This window comes from Rhinocladiella mackenziei (genome assembly GCF_000835555.1).
Source record: "Rhinocladiella mackenziei CBS 650.93 unplaced genomic scaffold supercont1.8, whole genome shotgun sequence".
Lineage (NCBI taxonomy): Eukaryota > Fungi > Ascomycota > Eurotiomycetes > Chaetothyriales > Herpotrichiellaceae > Rhinocladiella > Rhinocladiella mackenziei.
Window position 1 is genome coordinate 327,606 of NW_013550597.1, and position 19,975 is coordinate 347,580.

The 19,975-nt window shown below is 50.0% G+C and overlaps 8 protein-coding genes across 8 annotated transcripts; 6 read left to right on the top strand and 2 right to left on the bottom strand.

Moving 5' to 3' along the window:
• Positions 1–230: 230 nt before the first annotated feature.
• Z518_09726 (homogentisate 1,2-dioxygenase) lies at positions 231–1,699 on the top strand (the record flags this gene model as incomplete). Its single annotated transcript, XM_013412343.1, has 2 exons — positions 231–298; positions 355–1,699. 2 exons carry the CDS (start codon positions 231–233, stop codon positions 1,697–1,699), a joined length of 1,413 nt encoding a protein of 470 aa, XP_013267797.1.
• A 349-nt stretch (positions 1,700–2,048) lies between these two features.
• Z518_09727 (uncharacterized protein) lies at positions 2,049–3,974 on the bottom strand (the record flags this gene model as incomplete). Its single annotated transcript, XM_013412344.1, has 7 exons — positions 2,049–2,306; positions 2,364–2,748; positions 2,799–2,994; positions 3,061–3,215; positions 3,266–3,494; positions 3,661–3,731; positions 3,784–3,974. 7 exons carry the CDS (start codon positions 3,972–3,974, stop codon positions 2,049–2,051), a joined length of 1,485 nt encoding a protein of 494 aa, XP_013267798.1.
• A 1,066-nt stretch (positions 3,975–5,040) lies between these two features.
• On the bottom strand, positions 5,041–5,405 carry Z518_09728 (uncharacterized protein; the record flags this gene model as incomplete). The annotated part of the gene is made up of 3 exons (XM_013412345.1): positions 5,041–5,123; positions 5,180–5,312; positions 5,367–5,405. The coding sequence occupies 3 exons, from the start codon at positions 5,403–5,405 to the stop codon at positions 5,041–5,043; spliced, it is 255 nt and encodes an 84-aa protein (XP_013267799.1).
• A 616-nt stretch (positions 5,406–6,021) lies between these two features.
• Positions 6,022–6,813, top strand: Z518_09729 (uncharacterized protein; the record flags this gene model as incomplete). The annotated part of the gene is made up of 1 exon (XM_013412346.1): positions 6,022–6,813. One exon carries the CDS (start codon positions 6,022–6,024, stop codon positions 6,811–6,813), a length of 792 nt encoding a protein of 263 aa, XP_013267800.1.
• A 2,209-nt stretch (positions 6,814–9,022) lies between these two features.
• Positions 9,023–11,791, top strand: Z518_09730 (uncharacterized protein; the record flags this gene model as incomplete). Its single annotated transcript, XM_013412347.1, has 1 exon — positions 9,023–11,791. One exon carries the CDS (start codon positions 9,023–9,025, stop codon positions 11,789–11,791), a length of 2,769 nt encoding a protein of 922 aa, XP_013267801.1.
• Positions 11,792–13,972: 2,181 nt separating this feature from the next.
• Positions 13,973–15,610, top strand: Z518_09731 (uncharacterized protein; the record flags this gene model as incomplete). Its single annotated transcript, XM_013412348.1, has 3 exons — positions 13,973–14,080; positions 14,146–14,815; positions 14,871–15,610. 3 exons carry the CDS (start codon positions 13,973–13,975, stop codon positions 15,608–15,610), a joined length of 1,518 nt encoding a protein of 505 aa, XP_013267802.1.
• Positions 15,611–16,025: 415 nt separating this feature from the next.
• Z518_09732 (uncharacterized protein) lies at positions 16,026–16,295 on the top strand (the record flags this gene model as incomplete). The annotated part of the gene is made up of 1 exon (XM_013412349.1): positions 16,026–16,295. The coding sequence occupies one exon, from the start codon at positions 16,026–16,028 to the stop codon at positions 16,293–16,295; it is 270 nt and encodes an 89-aa protein (XP_013267803.1).
• Positions 16,296–18,174: 1,879 nt separating this feature from the next.
• Z518_09733 (uncharacterized protein) lies at positions 18,175–19,878 on the top strand (the record flags this gene model as incomplete). Its single annotated transcript, XM_013412350.1, has 1 exon — positions 18,175–19,878. The coding sequence occupies one exon, from the start codon at positions 18,175–18,177 to the stop codon at positions 19,876–19,878; it is 1,704 nt and encodes a 567-aa protein (XP_013267804.1).
• Positions 19,879–19,975: the final 97 nt, after the last annotated feature.

Below are 19,975 nucleotides of genomic sequence, written 5' to 3' on the forward strand. Positions count from 1 at the left end.
CTTCGGACGCTAACCGGGTGCGGAGTACATCATACACAGACACAGCTTGCCGAGCGAGTCTTACTCTCGGAAAATTCCGACCCCTGTCACCGAAGATGTTCAGCAGGTTAGGGAGCGTTGTCGTTTGGCAAAGGACTATGGTGGATGGGAGACTTTAAGTACACAGCGACACATACAGAAGGATATTGTTGTGCTTTATTGACCATATCTCAGTGTCGTCCATAAACAAGATGCCTTTCTCAAAGTTCAAGACTCCTGAGAAGTACAGATACAACACTGGCCTTGGATCGTATCAAGAGTAAGACCTCGCCAAAATCTTCATAATCGCAAGTATTGATCTGACAACACCAATAGATCTGAAGCCGTAGAAGGTGCTCTACCAATAGCACAAAACACTCCCCAACAGCCGCCACTGGGCTTATACACAGAGAAGATCTCGGGCAGTGCCTTCCAAGCACCCAGGAGCGAGAACCAACAGACATGGCTGTATCGAATCATCCCCGCGGCCGTGCATCAACCATTTGAGCCGGAAACCTCAGACGAGAGCGCAGGGCCAACGAAGAATTTCAATTCATACGACAACCTCATCCGCGTCCCGACCCAGGTGCGATGGGACCCATTCGACATCGACGAGAAAGCGGACTGGATCCATTCAATGCGCCTGCTCTGTGGTGCGGGGGATGCGGCGACGAAATCTGGTGTGGGGTACTTTATTTTCACGGCAGGACAGTCGATGGATCCGCATTCAGCCTTCTTTTCGACCGACGGGGAGCTCTTGATCATCCTTCAGACAGGGGTACTCGATATTAAGACTGAGCTAGGTCATGTTCTCGTGCGACCGTTGGAGATTTGCGTCATCCCCCGCGGGATTCGGTATAACGTGTCACTCCCTGAGGGCCCTGTTCGGGGCTACGCCCTAGAGCTTCATCAGGGGGTCTTCACTTTGCCGAACCTTGGCCCCCTGGGATCATTCAGCCTCGCGAATGCAAGAGATTTCCAGATCCCTGTCGCTGCATACGATGATGACACTAGCCACGAATACAAAATCATCAGTAAGTTCAACGGACAACTTTACGTAGCTAGACAAGACCACTCACCTTTTGACATCGTCGCCTGGCACGGGTCATATTATCCATACAAATATGACCTGGGCCGCTTTATGACGGTCGGAAGTATCTCATACGACCACCCTGACCCGTCGATCTTCACATTGTTGGCATCGTCCGAAGGCGTGGCAGAGCTCGCCATATTCCCACCACGTTGGCTGGTCATGGAGAATACATTCCGCCCGCCATGGTACCATCGAAACACCATGGCGGAATTCATGGGCCTCATTCAGGGTGAATACGACGCCAGAACGGATGGCGGTTTCCGACCAGGCGGCGCGAGTCTACATAATGTGATGGTGGGACATGGACCAGATGCCGCTACGCATGCGCGGGCGTCACAGACCCAGCTGGTTCCGGAAAAGGTCGGTGAGGGCAGCATGGCATTTGTCCTCGAGTCGAATGTCTTGCTGGGCTTGAGTGAGTGGGCGTGGTCCAAGTCGGACAAGAGGCAGTTGAACTATAATGCACAGACGTGGATGGGTTTGCAGAGCCATTTCAAGAAGCCAGCAACGGCGAGAGTGAACTCGCCTTTCCTTGCTGGTAGAGAAGAATTGAATGAGGTTAAGGCGGCAAGAGTGAATGGGCACTGAAGTTAGGCATTTAGTATCCGAGCAACTTTTATGCTTGAAATATCATTCATCATTCTCGTTGCACCACACTCTGGTTCTCACAGTAGACTTTTGCAATGAATGAGCTCTAAGAGGACTAAAGTTATAGAATGTATTTCGTCGCCCATACCTCAGAACTTTGCCAAAAAGCTTCCCAGCGCATAAGGCAGTGGAAAGCTATTTTGGCCCTCTCAACTTTACTCTCTCGCGGGAGAATGTTAGGTGTGTCCGAGTTCGCAGAGAAACGTATCAATCCAACGTTCCTGTAAGGAAGTCCTCACGACGTCCACATCTTACGCAAGAAACCCAGTCCATCCAATATATCTGCCGCCTACAGGGTGAATCGGAACTTTGGATCGTCATCGCCCAAGTTGTTCACTTCATCTGCGGGAAGATTGTACCTGTCGTCTCTCCGGCCAGCATCACGTATATGGTTCTCCCATCGGAGATAAAGGAGGAATCCCGTAGATGTCAGCATTCCGAAGATCAATAAACCAAGCCCAGTCCCAAAGCCAGTGTGATAAGTGGGTATTTCCGAAGGAAGGTAAATAAAGCTGGCAATAATACCTGCTATACTGCCGAATCCGACCTAAAACGGGATATCAATTACTTGAAAACCAATGACGCATTGGTCTCGATAACTGACCTGCATCGCGACACCGACTGCGCGTTTGTAGTGGCCGCCCATATTGTTGCTCAACCAGACGATGGTGATAGTCTGCGCGACGAAACCGCCGCTAGTAATGAGATATACCGCAAAGTATCGAGCACCCACGGGGACTTGATGCATGCAAAACAGAATTGCGTAGCCAATAATTGCCAGAAGACACCCCGCTAGAAGCACAATGTATCGTTGCTTCAGGAAATCAGAGATCAGCGCCGAGGTCAGCGTGAGCAATGCGGCTACAACGAAAACGGGGATTGACATGACCTGAGCTCGAATTGAAGTCCATCCTAACTGCTTGAGAATGGTGGGCGTGAAGAACACTACGCTGTAGGTCGTGGTAGTGATACCTAGGAACATGAAGATACTTGGGAGGTAATCAGCGTGAGCACTGCTGCACCAAGGGTTGGAACACACCCGAAATAGATCTTTGGGTCGCCGAAGGATCTCTTGGCGGCTTTCTTGTCCCACGAATTCATGGCGACACCTTCCACATCCAGGCGAAGACGATGTTCCAGGAGGGTCCGTTCTTGTTCGGTCAGAAATTTGGCCGTGTGAGGCCAATCAGGAGTGATGAAGGCGGAGACTATCGCAATTACAACTGTCGCAGCACCTTGAAAGGTATTAAGATCAGCTCGTCAGTTGAGAAAATTTTTGGATGGAAGAGCTTGCAGCCTACCTTCAATGATGAAGATCCATCTCCATCCGCTATAGCCTGCCCGGCCATCGAGGTGCGCGATACCGTATGCAAGCAGTCCTGAAAATGCGCCAGACAGAATCGAGGCACAGAAGAAAAGATTGACCCTGAGCTGGAGCTCGTGCCTTTTGTAATACCTACGCCAAGGTCAGTTTCATTCCCAAAGACATTTAAAAAGATTACTCACATGGAGATTAGGTACACAGCACCCGGAAAGAAACCTGCTTCGAAAATTCCAAGGAGAAAACGACAGGCCACAAAGCCACCATAGGACTGGGTCACTCCCTCTCCAATCGTGACGATGCCCCACGACGAGATAATGCCTGCGAGGTACCATGAAGGTCGAAGATTTTTCACGAGAAGATTTGATGGCACCTCGCAGAGGATGTAAGGTATGAAGAAGATGAATAATGCGACTGGCCAAATTTCGATCAGCGACTTGTCCTAAAAAAAAAAAAAAAAAGGAGAAGCAGGAGGCCCCGGGGGGCCGGGGGGTGGGTTGAGAGAATGTAGGCTTTGCAACCGCCACTGGAATTGGTATGACACAGAGATGATGGCTTGGGGATATGGAGGTTTTCTTACTGTTGAAGTCATCGTCTTTCATGTTCAAGTCCTCCTCCAGGCCCTGGATGCGAGCATTGCCGATGTTGACTCTGTGTATTTCTTAGCATCACCTCCTGTCACTTAACAAAATGACAAGCGTACCGGTCAATGAAAGCACAGAGATAAAGCACAAACAAGATCGGTATCAACCGCAAGTCAATCTTGCGCAGCAGTTTCTTCTCAGCAGCAGCGGGATCGATCGATGGCAGAACGTCTTCAATGGTCTCGCTAATATCCCTTGCATCTTTTTGGTCTCCACTTTCCATCTTGTCAAGCAATGTTGTCTTGTGCATGACTGTTGTGATGAGAGCAAAATAGATAGATGCGGGGTTGGAAAATACTTCGGTGTCAAGAAAGAATATCTCCCGACAAGCGTATGGCATGGTTCCAAACGGAAACAGGATATAGATCAATACCAGGATCGGAATGTTGGCGGAATGGCTCGATATTCTAGTCTGGATGATATTGACCGACCCGTTGGAGATGGGAATAAACTATCTAGGGGACACGAGGCTGGTAGTCACTTAGACAGTGGCGGCGAGTGGCTACTTTCTCAGTTATGGAAAGAACCTGTCTCCAAAGAGGCCTGGCGCAGGTCCAATGAGGAGAGCATGGGACCCTGAGAACCTTTTGGCAAGAGGATGAGGCAGCGGGGGCTTGCCCACGGGGGAAGAGCCGGACACATCGTGCAGCTTCCGAGCCTGCGGGTGCAGCAAGAGGACGAGAATACCATCTGGGCGCATAGAAATAGACCGCACAAATGAACCGCATGAATACTTCCAGAGGCAGCGGAATGCTCGGAGTGGTGAAGTTGGTAGAAGCCAGGCGGAACGGAACTGCGTGCGAACTATGGGAGACTGAAGGCGTGCCATGGCCCTAATACCGCGAACGGAGAGCTCTAGCGAACTTCAAAGTTGGCAGATATCGAAAGTCGACCCCGATGGGTGAATTCCCTAGATGGAGGGACATGAATGAGTGGAGTTTCAGGTCTCCCCACTCCGGAGTCAACGGGGTACATTTTGTGTAATTTGGTTTTACACCGCACCGTACAAGATAGCTACTCCCGAGCATTTGATGGCAAATGTCATTCGTTGTGAAATCACGGGTACGGAGTGGTGAATGCTGCACTCAAATCTCAAATCGAACGCGCTTTTGGTCAGCGTGGACTTGTCGTATCAGCCTCTGCGTTCACATATCAATATCGCTTCCCAAAGGGCTTTTATGCTCCCTAGATCGTGCCGTATCCTTGACGCCTGCGATCCGTAGCCAAATCTGCCCAGAACATCAAATTCGGCCTGCCTCGAGGCTCGTGAATCGTCACCCATCTCCAAGGGGACAGAAGAGCGAGTTGCAGACATGCTATCGTCGTGAAGATGTTCGTTTGGGGGCTTCCTTTGCATCCATGGCACACTCCTGACCCATGGCAGTCAAGACAATGATGTCTAATGAGAAGTCAGCATGCGTGATACATGACGCTACACCAAAGGAGCATTCTCACTGGTGTCATTTTCTTCAGTGCGGAACAGCTTCTCGATCTTTTCACCGACTTCACCCTCGGATATCTTGACATCGTCTTTGGTGGTGCCGTCACTAGATATGAGGGATGAGAAGTCATCGTCAGTGATATCGAGCTGTTGCCATATTAATCAACCACCACTTGGCCCTGTCTCTCGTTTTGCTCTTACCAACTGATATTCACGACAGGTGACATTCGGGACGTCCATGTCATGGGTGGTTAGGGAGAGATCTTCCACCTTGTTTCCAGTGAAAATATCGAGGGCGACCAACTATCACGAATCTTTATTTTCATCATGGATCTCCTTCATCCCGATCGTGGGAAGCTGAAGCGCTGCCAACAGTCAAGGGAAAATGTCTCCCTGGACGTATGTTCGTACCCGAATCAACATGACGATCTTCTTGCTGCCCGGGCTCGTAGGCTCGCAGGTTCGCGGCTCGTAGATGCGTATTCATTCCGAAGAGCTCGCCATCATGCGACGAGCACACTTGGATTGATGTGCAAGGCTGAACTGAGTCATGGATAGTAGCCATCATAGAGACGGGTAAGGGAGGTGACAATGGCAAGAAATGATACAGGTCAGTACCATATCCTCGACATTTGCTGCCGGACAAATCTGGAGGTGAACATGACTAAGACATGCTTGTTGACTACCGTATTTGCATTAGTCGGCCAAGGCGTTTTCTCCTCTTTGTGGCAATTGGCCTCGAGGGCAGGGCTCACGCGAGTGAAGACTCCTCTTCATCATATCACTTCGTTCATCTCCCTTCCTCTGTAATCATCCTGCATTCTCCTCAACCATTCATCTATGTCTCAATGACAGGATGAAATTTTACGAGAGCTCTTTCAACTATGATTACACTTTTCCTGCGGTCACCTTAGCGTATTTCCTCCGCTACCCGAACCCGTTTTCGAAGCACGTTCTGAGCTCCGACGTAATTGATCGTTATGTCGACCCCGAGACACAGCGACTTCATACCGTCCGACTTCATTTGAAGAAATCAAAGGTTCCCGTTGGAATCCTCAAATTTCTCCCTCGTGGTCTTGCTGGACCCGGGGGAGCTAGCCAAAGTTACGTTCTGGAAAAGAGTACAATTGACATGAAAGAGGGATGGATGGAGACGGAATCGAAAAACATGGAGTGGACCGGTATATTGAGCGTGGTCGAACGTCAAACCTACAAGCGTCAACGACTGTCTGAAATACCGAGCCCGATTCGCCCCGAGGATGAGTCTCAGCGATCAAAAGAGACGACATCATGCAAAACCGTCGTTACATTTGTGTCACATTTGGGTCAAAGCAAGCTCCTGGGCCGTAAGAAGCAAGAATACTCGACATGTGGAGAGGAAGAAACACCAAGGCAATCCTTGTTCTCTGCCTGGTCGACAGCTGGGATTCAGCGGACAGTAGAGCTAATCGGAGTTAAAAGGACAAAATCGGCATTACTTAATGGAAAAGAGGGAATGAATGTGGTGTTGGAAAGACTACGAAGCGGCGGCATCGTTGGAGTCCTCGAGGGCATGAGGCGTGACCGGATGGAGGCAATGGGCGGCGAAGGGCATTGGAAGCAGGTCTGGCTGCATCGCCGCGATCCCGGTGATCATGATACTGATTGAGCGGCCTCCATCACAAGCCTGGTCGAACTGATACTAATTTTGTACTACTACTAACATGTCTGCGATTTGAGCAAGGCGCTGGGGATTGAAAGCATCTTGCCTGCGAACGAGTCGGAAAACCATGTACTTTGAGTGTTGTAGCGCCAGGGGGTAAGCAGGTATGCAAAAATCCAAGTCCACTCAATACCTACTTGAGTCATTGAAATGATGTACTATTCTGAGATACCTAGTGAGAGGTCTAACATCGCAGCCTCACTTCGCTATTTCTCAGTTCCGCACCCGGGCCGGGTACCTGTGCACAGCGCAACCTATGCAGATTTGATTTCTGTACCTGAACAAACCAGAAGTCAGTCCCTCTTCCTGCAGGACTACCAGACCCTTGACAGCTGAATTCATCTTGGGGTGCCTCGTGACTTCGACGAGGTCGTCCTTCTTGCTCTCGCATCATTCCAATGCACTCCTTCCGCCTTTGATCAATAGTTACTCATTTTTGATGTGCTCTCAAGCCGCCTCTCTTGTCACTGTCTTTCAAGAGCTGCGGCCGCGATGGTCGCGATCACCTCAAAGTTGTGGGTGACAACCGTCACCCTCCTAGATTGCTTCAGAGGAGCTGAATCCGCCCGACGATTCAACCCACACAGCGACCTCAATGAGACTTTCCCTTTCAACGCCTCCGCCGCCGGTTGGTCGGTTCCTCTCCAAGGAAGCACGACCTGCAGAAGCGATGGAGCTTGTGGGTAGCCTCATCTGGTTCTCAAATTTCCGTGGCTGACGTTTTATAGGTATGGATATGCTCACAGCTCCCCCATCAGGCAGACCTCTCCAATGTCTCGTAATAGCTCTTGGTATCTACATCTCCGCCTGCACTGGCGGCCGCTCCCAGTGAGACGGCTGTCTTTCAATCTCAATCGACTCAGCTCTACAACGCTACACCTCTTATGCCTCGTCTTCCCGATGGAGACATATTCCATTCTCTTATTCCACATTTGTACGATTTTTAACTACTTGGAGCCCGAGAATTTAACACCGGACCGCATGGGAACAATCAGGACGAATAATAACACAGCAAGTGTAACTCTGTTCGACTTTCCTACGTTCGAAGCGCGTCCATACGAAATGATAGCGGTTACCGAACGATCCCGCAAACAATGGTCGATGGGCACGTTTAATGAGTCGTGGTAAATCTTGGGATCTTTACCAGGCTGAGGTTGCAGGTGGAGCCCCAACCTGTCTGTGGTGATGAGGTGTTCGCATATGAGGAAGAATATGCAGCAGAGTATTGGTCCTTCCATTCGGGAGGAGATCTCTAGACACCAATCGACAGTACCTCTGATGGAAGTCCGGCAGCTACCGACGCTTCTTTCATGATATGAGGGCATCTGGATAAGAGAGGAGATGAATTGAGTTAGCTTCAGAGGGTGTGTCAAGGACCTTGGAAGGAGAATGTGGTAGATGCTTCGCATTTCATGACATGTCCCCCGTTCCAGATATGACGAGAGGCAACCCGGCAGGGGATATGTCGAGTAATACCAAGGGCTGCCATGCCAAATGTGTTGTCGAATTATTCCTCCGCCAAGGGTACGCATCGGATTTTGTGCTAGTCTAACGGGTCTAATCATCGATGTTTGCCGAATTCACGAAACACATGGGCCCTCAAGGAGATGAATTTCCTGACGTCCTCCGTACCTCGGTGTGTGTTAAAAGACTAACCTAATCTATGAAACAATCATGGCCGTTTTAAATATAGGTGCACTCCTTGGCATCTTGGCTAGAATCAAGGGCCTAAAAAAGCGACTAGCCGTCATGGCAAAGTGGACTTTGTCACGCCGGAGCCCCTCTGTGCTCGGTTTGCGCTGTGATATCTTTGGTAACGAGTTAGTATCAGCCTTTTTTGCTCACGTCCTCCCATTTACAGCGTTTGTGATCTATCACCAGTCTATATATTTGATCCTCACCGCCCAATATCAAAACCGGTGCTGGGCACCAAGTATCTCATCCGGATCCGGAGGCGTATTCGCCCCATTGTCCTTCTTTCAAAGGGTGCTACACAGCTGAGATGCTTCAACATCATTTCGGCGACTACTGGTGCAGCAAATTATCGTCTCAGCGTCGCATTCTCAACACCCAGATCCTTCAACCCTCCCCTCCCCCAACCAGAAAAAAGCGCAGACAAAAAAGAGACCTGCACCTCCGTGCCTGAAATTCCAACATGGCCTCCGCAATCAACGACGATGAGCTCTCCATCTCCCTCCCTCAGAATGATACCAACCGGTCGAGACCATCTCTACCCCCAGTTGTCTCTCCACCGACCCGCCCTAGCCTGAGTCCGACGCCGATGGCTGAATCACCGGGAACCATTCGAGCCATGAATCGACTACATCAATACAGCTTTGTCCGCAACATCGGCGAAGGCTCATTTGGTAAAGTCAAGCTAGCAAGACACAAGGTGACTGGTCAAGAGGTTGCTATGAAGACGATTAGCCGACGGAAGTTGATCAGCCGCGATATGGCTGGTCGGATAGAACGCGAGATACAATACCTCCAGCTCCTTCGGCACCCCCACATCATCAAATTGTACACTGTCATCACAACCAAGACTGACATATACATGGTACTAGAGTATGTCCCCATGGAGTTATTTGACTACATTGTTAAGCATGGTCGACTGGGAGAAGCCAAGGCCCGCAAGCTGTTCCAGCAGATTATATGTGCGGTCGAATATTGTCATCGACATAAGATCGTGCATCGAGACCTGAAGCCGGAGAATCTTCTCCTCGACAAGAATATGAACGTCAAGATTGCTGACTTTGGTCTGAGCAACATCATGACGGATGGCAATTTCCTGAAGACCAGCTGTGGAAGTCCGAACTATGCCGCGCCTGAAGTTATTGGCGGAAAGCTGTATGCCGGTCCGGAAGTCGATGTTTGGAGTTGTGGAGTCATTCTCTACGTATTCCTCGTCGGTAGACTCCCATTTGATGACGAGTTCATACCGGCCCTATTCAAGAAAATCCAGGCGGGCACTTTTCACATCCCTTCACAAACTCCGCCAGGCGCAGTGAACCTGATCAAGCGATGCTTACAAGTGCATCCTGTGCATCGCATTACCATTCCTGAAATTCGACAAGATGAATGGTTTGTCAAGGATCTACCGGCGTATCTGGTCGATCCGGTCGAAGAATTCCTTGATACAGGTGTTGACCCGAGCAAAGCAATTGACCCTAGACAACTCGCACCGGGAAAACCACCCGAGGTCGTTGAAAGAATCCATGAACAAGTGGTTGGAAAGCTCGGTCGTACTATGGGTTACGCAAAAGAAGATGTCAAAGATGCCCTGAGCAAAGACGAGCCAAGTGCCATCAAAGACGCATATCTCATTGTGAGAGAAAATCAACTGATGATCGACACTCCGCAATACCGTTCGGAAAATCCAGAATTGGAGTCATTCATGGCTTCATCGCCTCCAGTCGAGCCGAATTATCCCAACTTTCCTGGTTCGCCAACTGGTGGACGCAGGATCCAGGATGACGTGAAGCCGCTGACTCCCACTCGGGCAGATACGCACCGCACGAGCCGTGCACTATCTGATACCCCCGCTGCGCTCAAAGAAGAGGAAAAGCCGAGAATTTCAAATGTTCGCGTTTTGAACACATCACTTCCTCACGTCCACGAGGAATTACTCCAAATTAGAGAAAAGGCAAAGATGAATGGCGAGGATCCTGATTTAGTTCTGCACCCTTCGCAAGATCCCGATAAGAAAGACGACACCGGAAGCCCCATTCCAGAAGAAATCAAGGACGAACAGGGAAATCCCATCTATAGGTCCAAGGAAGAGCAAGAGGCCACTTCAAGAGCATTGAAGCCGCATTCAAGGTCGGTGACAGCTCTCAATTCTCTGAGAGATCAGAAGAGTCGGCCTGAAAGCATGACGGCTATTCCACAGGAGGAAAAGCGACCTGCAGCTCCCAAATCGAAGCCACGAAAATGGCAGTTCGGTATCAGGTCGCGAAACGCACCCTATGAAGCGATGAAGTGTCTGTATTCAGCTCTCAAGGCTCAGGGTGCTGAATGGGAAGTCAACCCATGGCTCAAACCAGAAAGTATGCCAGATGGAGAAGATGAGAAAGACAATATTCCACCACCTCCGCCTGAATTGGCCCCGGGTGAACGCCACACCATCCTGCAACAAAAGTATTCATTTGTCGGTGAGGATTACTATGTGCCCCGTGATCCTTGGAACATTCACGCTCGAATCCTGAAGAGGGGTATGTTGATGCCCGGGGAAGGACCATCTCTCTCCGCCCACAGTTCGGCTGTCAGCCTTCCAGCCGAGGCTCAAAATCAATTGAAAAAGCATATCGAGCAACTTGGCGGGTATGCTTCGGAAGATGTGGCAAAGGCGCTAGGGATGAATGGAGCCAATGCAGGACCATCCAAGATCAAATCTCCACCTCCAGGGACTCACGGCGCGAAACCAATGAGTACAGGAGGCGAGCAAAGTGGTCTTCAGAATCAGGACGCGTTCACCGGACCAGGACAGCCAAGTAGCAGACCGGAGAGCCTCTCAGCACTGAACAAGAAGATCCCGAGCGAGAACATTGGAGTCTGGGTGTTCATCGACATTCAGCTGTATTGTCTTGAGAGTCAGACGTATGTGGTTGACTTCAAATGCGATGGATATCAGAATGTCATCTGGCACGACTTGAAAAAGGAAAGAGAGAAGAATAAGACACCCACAAGCAGCAGTACGGTGACCAGTCCATCAACGAGCAGACCAGCTAGTGGATTCGGGGAAATCAGTCACCCGAGTTCGGTTCAACTAGATGTAGAGGAGTTGGATGGCTATTGGAAGCCGGTTAGCAAGCGATACAAGAATGTGGAGAAGGAAATCTCGAGCCCCTATCCATATCTGGATGTGGCTAGTGATTTGGTTGCACAACTCGTAAGTCTGAGTATCAGTGATGCAGAACGGTCCTGACTGAACTTTCATAGTGGGGCGGCGCGGCTTGATCCTCATCTTGCACGACTTGACACGATTCATGACGGATTACGATCTATTCAGCAGCGCAGAGAACATGGGCATCGAGTGGCGTGAAGGTAAATAGGGGAATGGATACACTTGGGCTCGAAACGGGATGACTGATAGAACACAGGTGTCATGTTCTGATTCGGATGCTCGTATCAGTTCGACGATGAGGGATGTCTGAAAAAGAGGCATATTGTAGATAGCTTTGAGGGCCTGAGATGGAAAATTTGGATGCAAATCTCACCTTTTGATCCTCAACCGTCATCCTCAGCCTTTTTGACAGGACCAGAACATCTGCATCTTCTGATCAGGCGGCGCCTTGAGAACACACATTACGTCGCTTCCCACCAAAATACACCCGCTAATCGTGACGTCTAGTGGCTTTGATGTAGAGAGGTAGCGCAAGCCTCTCCAAAATCCATTGATGGTAAGAGGTTCAGTTCTCGACCTTGAACGAAGATTGAACACGCTACTCAGCCAGCGCTCTACCAATATCGTTATCAAGCGAGATTGGTCAGTAGTAATAAGATACGTCATGGCATGGCCGCCCGTAACGACAAGAGCTCAGTATCTGACTGCGCTGTCCCCAAACGGGAAAGAAATTCGTCGACGGTACATGGCGCTGCAACTGACAAAAGATCCGCAGATAGGGCGAGGACCCAGCTAGCGGTGGAATATGCCTTGGCCTTGCGCATAATGGCCGAGTTTCCTAGTGACCCTAGCATAGACACTTATAGGTTGTCGACCTAAAATTTCGGCACCTCGTCGAGATATAACGCAGAGATATATCGATGAATTGATCTGATCTGGCATATAGGTAGTGCATCTGAGAACGGGTTGTCTCGATCCTTAGACCAAACACGAAACACGGAAGTATATCTCGCGCCGGGGGTGTATTTGACAACCCTAATTCGATCACGTTGGAATTCACCAAGGGGGAATCCTCTATCCTCAAATATGGTCTGCATTTCTGACTTTAGTATAGCTAGTGGGCAGCAGAAGCACGAGGCTCGCGACATAAGCAATCGTTGGGTCCATGCTGAATCTCGTACTTCTGCTGATCAATATTTTGATGCCACACAGACGATGTCCTTGCACAGATCGTGTACGACCCCAGTCTCGAAGGCAGGAAGGATGCTCTTGTAATACAGACCACTGGTATGGAGCCCGGTGCCAATAAGTTCGATGAGATTAAGGCAGCATTGGCGCGGGCCCAATCTCTTCCGAATAGCCCAGATGTGAACAAGGATATATTCCTGTGTCATAGAGGCACCAAGAACAGAAACCCAAAGTGTATTCGTGAAAGGTTTCGACTAGCATGGCGGCAAGAACCTGGTGCACTGCTTGAGGCATGATTGACGGCGAGAACCCCATCTAGATCCGAAAGAACAGAGGCTGCTGCTCTTGGGCAACGGAAAGGGTGGGCGGCCCGAAATTCATTTCATTCTTAGGTCTTCTGCTTTATTCGCAAACTCCTTGAGAGTGGTCGTACGATGATGGACCGGAGCTCTTGTTGTGGCTCGCTGCGTTTTGCGGTACGAGATCCTGCGTACCTGAATACAGGCCTGTCCAAGGCCTCTTGGAGAAAATACCGAGTATGGATCCAGGTGTAAACAAAGAGCCCACAACAACCCGGATGCCTCCGAAATTGCATGTTGGAATGTTGTGGCGAGGAATGAGTTCGATCGTTTTCCATGCATGTCTCTGCTAATCTTCCAGAGTCGCGAATAGATCTCCTTTGCATAGAGCATCGATATTCCAGCCTTGCCGTTGATCGTGGCCGAAACCTTCGGTTGTCGTAGTCTAGGCATGGACGGCTTGTATGAGATCACGCCGGCTGGTAGAGGGATAAAATCCATTGGCTGGTCTTGTATGCCGTGGATGCAGGTACATCATCAGAAAGTAGGTACCTAGAAGCTGTGAGAATAAGGCCTGATGTACACGCGTCGAGTCCATTCGTTGCTGCGTCGCCAAGCTTCAAGATGAACTATAACGGAACCTCAAACTTGATTCATCCCATTGACAAACAACGACCTTTCATCCATCATATCTAACAATTTGATTCCTCTACCACCCATCCATGGACTTCCCTGACCAAGCATAATCACGCCAGGAACCGGAACCAAACCCATCATGGGCCTCACCTCGAAGCTGAAATCTTGGTCTCAGGAGCTCACTCCGTATTTCATCTACCTTCTGTTTGTCGCGACTCTCGGCCCTCTGCTCTTTGGCTACCATCTGGTAATATTCCTGTTTAATTTCTGATCCCCAACTCCCTCCAAGATCTATACTGACGCAAGAAAAAGGCCGAACTCAATGCCCCCCAGGATGTCATTACATGCACAAAGAAGTCCATCACATCCAAAAAGCCTCCCTCATCCTCCGCCGGCTTACCACAATGTATCCCCATGAACGCGACTCAACTCGGACTCGTATCCTCCATTTTTACGCTGGGCGGTCTTGTCGGTGCTCTTGCCGCTGGCCCCTTCTCAGCCCGATACGGCCGCCTTGTCGTGATGCGAGTCAACACTTTTCTCCTCGTGCTAGGCCCCGTCGCTGAAGCTCTTGCCCCTAACATCGGCGTGCTATCGACAGGACGATTCATCTCTGGTCTGGGCGCCGGCGTCTCCGTGGTCGTTGTCCCCATCTACATCTCGGAAATTGCCCCTCCGAAGGAGAAGGGCTTCTTCGGCGCATTCACCCAAATCATGACGAACATGGGCATCTTCACCACTCAGGTTTTGGGCTACTTCCTCAGCCATGGACAAATGTGGCGCGTGATCCTTGCCGTTGCGGGCATGCTAGGTGTCCTGCAATGTCTAGGGCTTGTTTTGGCGGTGGACAGTCCCCAGTGGCAGGCTGATCACGGGGATCCGAGACAGGCAAAGGCCAATCTTAAGAGGATTCGAGGGCACGATGCGGATATAGATGAGGAGGTATCTGGGTGGAGGGCCCAGGCTGTAGAGGAGGGAAATGGTTTGTTCTTATTTGTCCCCTATTTTGCTGAAAGCTGATGTTGACACCTAAGCAGAAGAACAGCAAACCCTCCTTATTAACACTGACCACATCTCTCACACACACACTCACACCTCACCTCGTCCAGACCTCTCCACTGTCAAGCAAGAACCTCTCGGTATACTCGCGGTTCTCCGATCTCCAACCCACAACCGAGCCATTCTCGCTGTCATGGTCGTCATGATCGCCCAACAGCTTTGCGGCATCAACAGCATCATCATGTACGGCGTATCCCTCTTAGCTGACTTACTGGCGAGCAATTCGGCACTGTTGAACATCTTCGTCAGCATACTGAATGTGGTGGCGACGACGGGGTTTGCACCGCTTGTGGATGTGTTGGGGAGAAAACCGTGTATTTTGGCTTCGATTGGTGGAATGGGGATTTCGTCTGTGCTCCTGGCTATTGGAATTCAATCTTCGATTCCGATCCTCTCGGCGATATCAGTGCTGCTCTTTGTGGCAAGCTTTGCATTTGGACTTGGTCCTGTGCCCTTCATCCTGTCTTCTGAGCTGGTCGGATCAGAAGCGGTGGGCGCCACACAGTCCTGGGCTTTGGCGGCGAATTGGATCTCGACGTTCATCGTGGCTCAATTTTTTCCCATGGTCAATGAAAGGCTGGGGAAAGGAGTTGTGTATTTTGTCTTTGCCGCCATTGCGGGTGCTTTCTTTGTTTTTGTCTCATGGTATGTGCCCGAGACCAAAGGCAAGAAGGATGTCGACGAGGTTTGGGGAAGGGTGCCGCGGCGGGAAGATTGAGGGGGTATGACCCGATTTTATAGTTGGAATAACGGGCTTTGAAAGTCCTCTAAATATATGCTTCATGGTTCCGTCGCTATCGCCTCCATCCACTGTCGGCGAAGTGACCAAACACGACCTGGTAGGCATTGCAGGGGCAAAATTGGTGCCAGGAAGCCATTCTGCCCCATTCCATACATGCAATTAAAGCCATTCGATTTGACGAGGTTGGGGAGGCACAACTTTGATCGTGTACTGTATATACATACAACAACAGCAATTGTTCAACTTGGGTTTAGCTTCAAGTCGCCTAGCAACAGGATTTCCGCAACTGACTGCAACACGCGTATTGCACCTTGCTTGCATCCAAGTGTCTTGTACTTTGATTTGTATCTCGGGCATTATAACGATCAGCACTGATTAAACTGTCAACACTATGGATAGTGAAGAAACGGCCGGCACGAGAAATGTTTGGTCACCTTATCAAGCCCCGTCGCACCCTGAGAAACCACCTCCTACCTCATGCAAACCGATCCGAATTCGACACCCAGTCTATGAAGATGATTGCAATAGCCTTCTCATGCTCTGGCCATTGGACAGCGGCGGTGTTCACTATGGGACCGTACGAATAGCTTGTGCTTTTCTGGCCGATAACGCGTGGGATGGCTATCTCTCCGTGGACAAGGGTGGGGTGGCATCCTGTTGACGTGGGACCAGACAGCATTCTTAAGAGCGAGTCTTATTATTTTCATGTGGCACGTCCCGATGAAAGTTGGTCTGATTCTATGGTTGTGCAACCCAAGAGTAACTTACAATGAACAGACAAGGTGGTCGACTATGCCATTATTCCTACCTTCGAACACTGGCGATTTCCCCACGACAACCTCCGATCCTACTGGGAAGATATTGCATCTTTCAATCGAGCATCACGACCTTCAGACGACACGTCCTGTAGGATTACGCAATATGAAGACTCGGTCGAGAGTGCCCATCTAGTCCCTGCTGCACAAAGAGAGTGGTTTGAGAGAAATGAGATGCACCGACATTGCCGTCCACTGCCACTGATAAAATGGGACATCCGAGCAATGCAATCCGCCTCAGGAGCGACATCCACACCATCTTCGATGCCAAGCGCTTCGCTGTCGTGCCCGTAGAAAAACGCCTCGTGGTGTACTGCTTTAATGAGCAACCGGGCTCCCAAGTCGAGCGTCTCTACCACGGCGTCGAGCTCCACAGGCTGCGTGTTTCAGGCCTCTTCAACCACTTTCTACTGGTCTGTTTTGCGTATACAGTTTTTCGAGCATTTGAGGAATTTCCTCATTAGACATGCGTCGAGAAAGCTTCGCCTGCGGGTGCAGACTAACTGGACGATAGAAGAATGCGATCATGACAAATGTCAGGCGTATGCAAGAGCCACCGTATCTCAGGGCAAGTCAAGAAGCGTAAGTCCCAAGAAACGACAAAGACAGCAAGACGTTGAAAAACTAGACCATGCTGAGGATGACCGGTCAGACGAAGAAATGGTGAGAGGAAGGAAGAGACGTCACACCAACGAATCCAGCTCCTGGTCGCCATCAGTCTCCTTTGCCAGTACTCGTCCTTCTGTATCCGTGGAAACGCCCGAAGAACCCCTTCTGCCAGTATTCTAGAAAACCAGCATTGTAATTTCTGGCTGCAAACAAGACGAAGAAGAAGGCCAGCGTCATCCATTTTAAGGTATTGACTATACAGGGAATAGGAAGATGATTCAAAGGTCTCTTATTTGCCTGCAGCAACTGTATTCCGTTGCCACTTCACGCAAATGAGATCTCAGGTGCAAGACATGGACACGCGCCAAAGACACTTAGGACAAAGTCTCGTATTTCAAGCGGACTAGACTCTCCCGACGGTAACGAGGAACTCAAAGCCTTTTGGAGAAGACGTGTAGAAGAACGCGTCAGAGAATGGCTTTCTTGAGATTCCGGACGGATGGATAACTTGGTGGGTTAGTGGTGAGGAATGAAAAAGAAATTAATTCAGACATCGATCCGTAGACCCCCGACAATGCAAGGATAGAATCTAGCTTTTCTGATGATATCTATACCGAAGCTTGTGCACAGGTGACACTCAGCTTGGCCTCAGCTTGGCCTCAGCTGGCCCCTTTTACAGCTTGGACCACCAATGAAAGATTGGTGATGTAGCCCTGCTTGTCTGTATGAGGTACGGAATCCGACATAGCCACCTCGGACCACCCAGATTTCGTCTTCCATTCTTCACCTTCAAACGGCCCAGCTTACTATCCTCCCGTCTTCCTTCGACCTACGAAAAGAACAATATTGCTCAGGCTGGTGCCCAACTTCCACTCATCACTCCTCTCCCCAAATCTTGAAGCGGACACGCCGAGCCCTTCTCAATCGGCCTCCCGAACATCTTTCCTCGAGAATGCCCGCTCAGAATCAATTTTATCTCTCATTTAACTCGTGGGCGCCTGTCTGTCCCGTCTTTGGCGATACCATCTCAGACACCGAAATGCTTTGGCCTGGCTTCAAGTCATGCTTACCTATTGAACCGGCCCGATAATTGATAACCCTCCGAGTACATAAGATATGTCTGAGGTATCTCATCCCGCTAGGAAGAAGGTTTGGCATCCCAAGGTCTTCTCCGGCTGCATCAAGTGCAAACAGAGGCATGTGAAATGCGACGAGAAAAAGCCAGCCTGTCTGAGGTGTATCAAACTCGGAGTCAAATGCCCTGGCTACCGGCTCCCCGTCCCGCGGATCTTTGATATACGACCCCGGCCGAGATTCGACACGGAAGAGGATAAGGTCAGTTACGATTATTTCGTCACCAGCGGCTCGAAAGTTATCTGCAATTTTCAGCAGAACTCGTTACAATTCTGGACGCGCCTCGCACCACAACTCGCCGAGACGAACGACGCAGTCAGACACGCTCTGGTTGCCCTTGGTGCCCTTCAGGAGCCCTTACATCGCGTTACAGTCGACCAACTCGCCACAAACCGGCGACCAGAAATATCTCCGTTAGCTATCGCTCATACGACCAAAGCCATCCATCAGATGAGAATTGCTGATCCCAAGTCCCTTTGTGTTGAAGTCGCCGTCTCATGCTGTATATTATTTTTGGCACTGTCGATCTGGATGGAAAAGACTGCAGGCCCCCCCATTCACATTCTGGCTGCTCACCGTATTCTGAAGGAAAGCACCGGCGACAATACAAATAATTCCCGCTCCAAGAATAATGATCTATCCAGAATCTACGTGCCTATGGTTGATGGGTTGATAGTTCACGCATGCACCTTCACGGACCAGTTTCCCCCACCAAGCTCGGGAATCCCGCCCGACTACCTACTCCAATACGGATTGGATGGCATTGGTGCAATGTCAAACATGCCTGAAGCCCTCCATGCCATCAACACCCTTCTCAAATCCGTCCTTCGAGCCACATATCATGCCGATACCACTTCCAATGCCGTGACAAGGTCGATATCATCCGCAATCTCCTGTTATGGCCGGAAGTTGGAAGACCTCCGTGCTGCGAATAAGTGCTCGGAAGACCTGGAAAGGTATTATCAACTTCGACTACACCATAGAATGGCGTATTTGATGTTTCACACACTGGGCCATGATGACGAATGGATCTATGACGGCCATTACGAGGGATTCTACTTCATCCTTGAACAAAGCAGACGCATTATCAAGCAACGAGACACGACCTCCGCTAAGACCACATCTGCCCTCAACCCAACGTTTGGCTTGATACCACCTCTATTCTTCGTCGCCACCAAATGCCGAGATTCTCTCCGTCGTCAAGCTCTTCAGGCCTTGCACAGCGTCTTTCGAAACGAACGTGGCTGGACCAGCTGCATGGCCACAACAATTGCAAAATTCGTCATTCAAGAAGAAGAGCAAACCGTTGACTATATCTGTGAAGAGCAAATATCTCGGCCTCAGCGACGCATTCGATTGGATCAAGTCGAATTCTCAAGCGCACAAAGAAAGATGCATCTAAAGTACACCATGTTCACGAAGAAAGGAGCGGCTGGCCAGCCTCGCTCGACTAGGATTCCATATTGCCCGCATCCATCTGTAGAGAGTGACGGCGTGACTAGTGATATGTCACGAAAAGTTTTAAGAGCCTGTGGATATACGAGTATCATTCTCTTCACGCCGCCTATTGAGTGCCATTGCCCGGCTTTCCAGACCAAAGGACCGTTGCCGAGAGCCACCAAAGCCGGTTTAGAATCGATAAATCTAGACGAAGTTCGTTGGCTCCAACTCACGGAAACACAATGAAAATATCATCAATTCGGAGGCCGCAGAGGCCCATTGCAAATACCAAATACCAAATACCGAAGAGCCACGGAGAACTGAGAACTGCCTAGCGCATTGT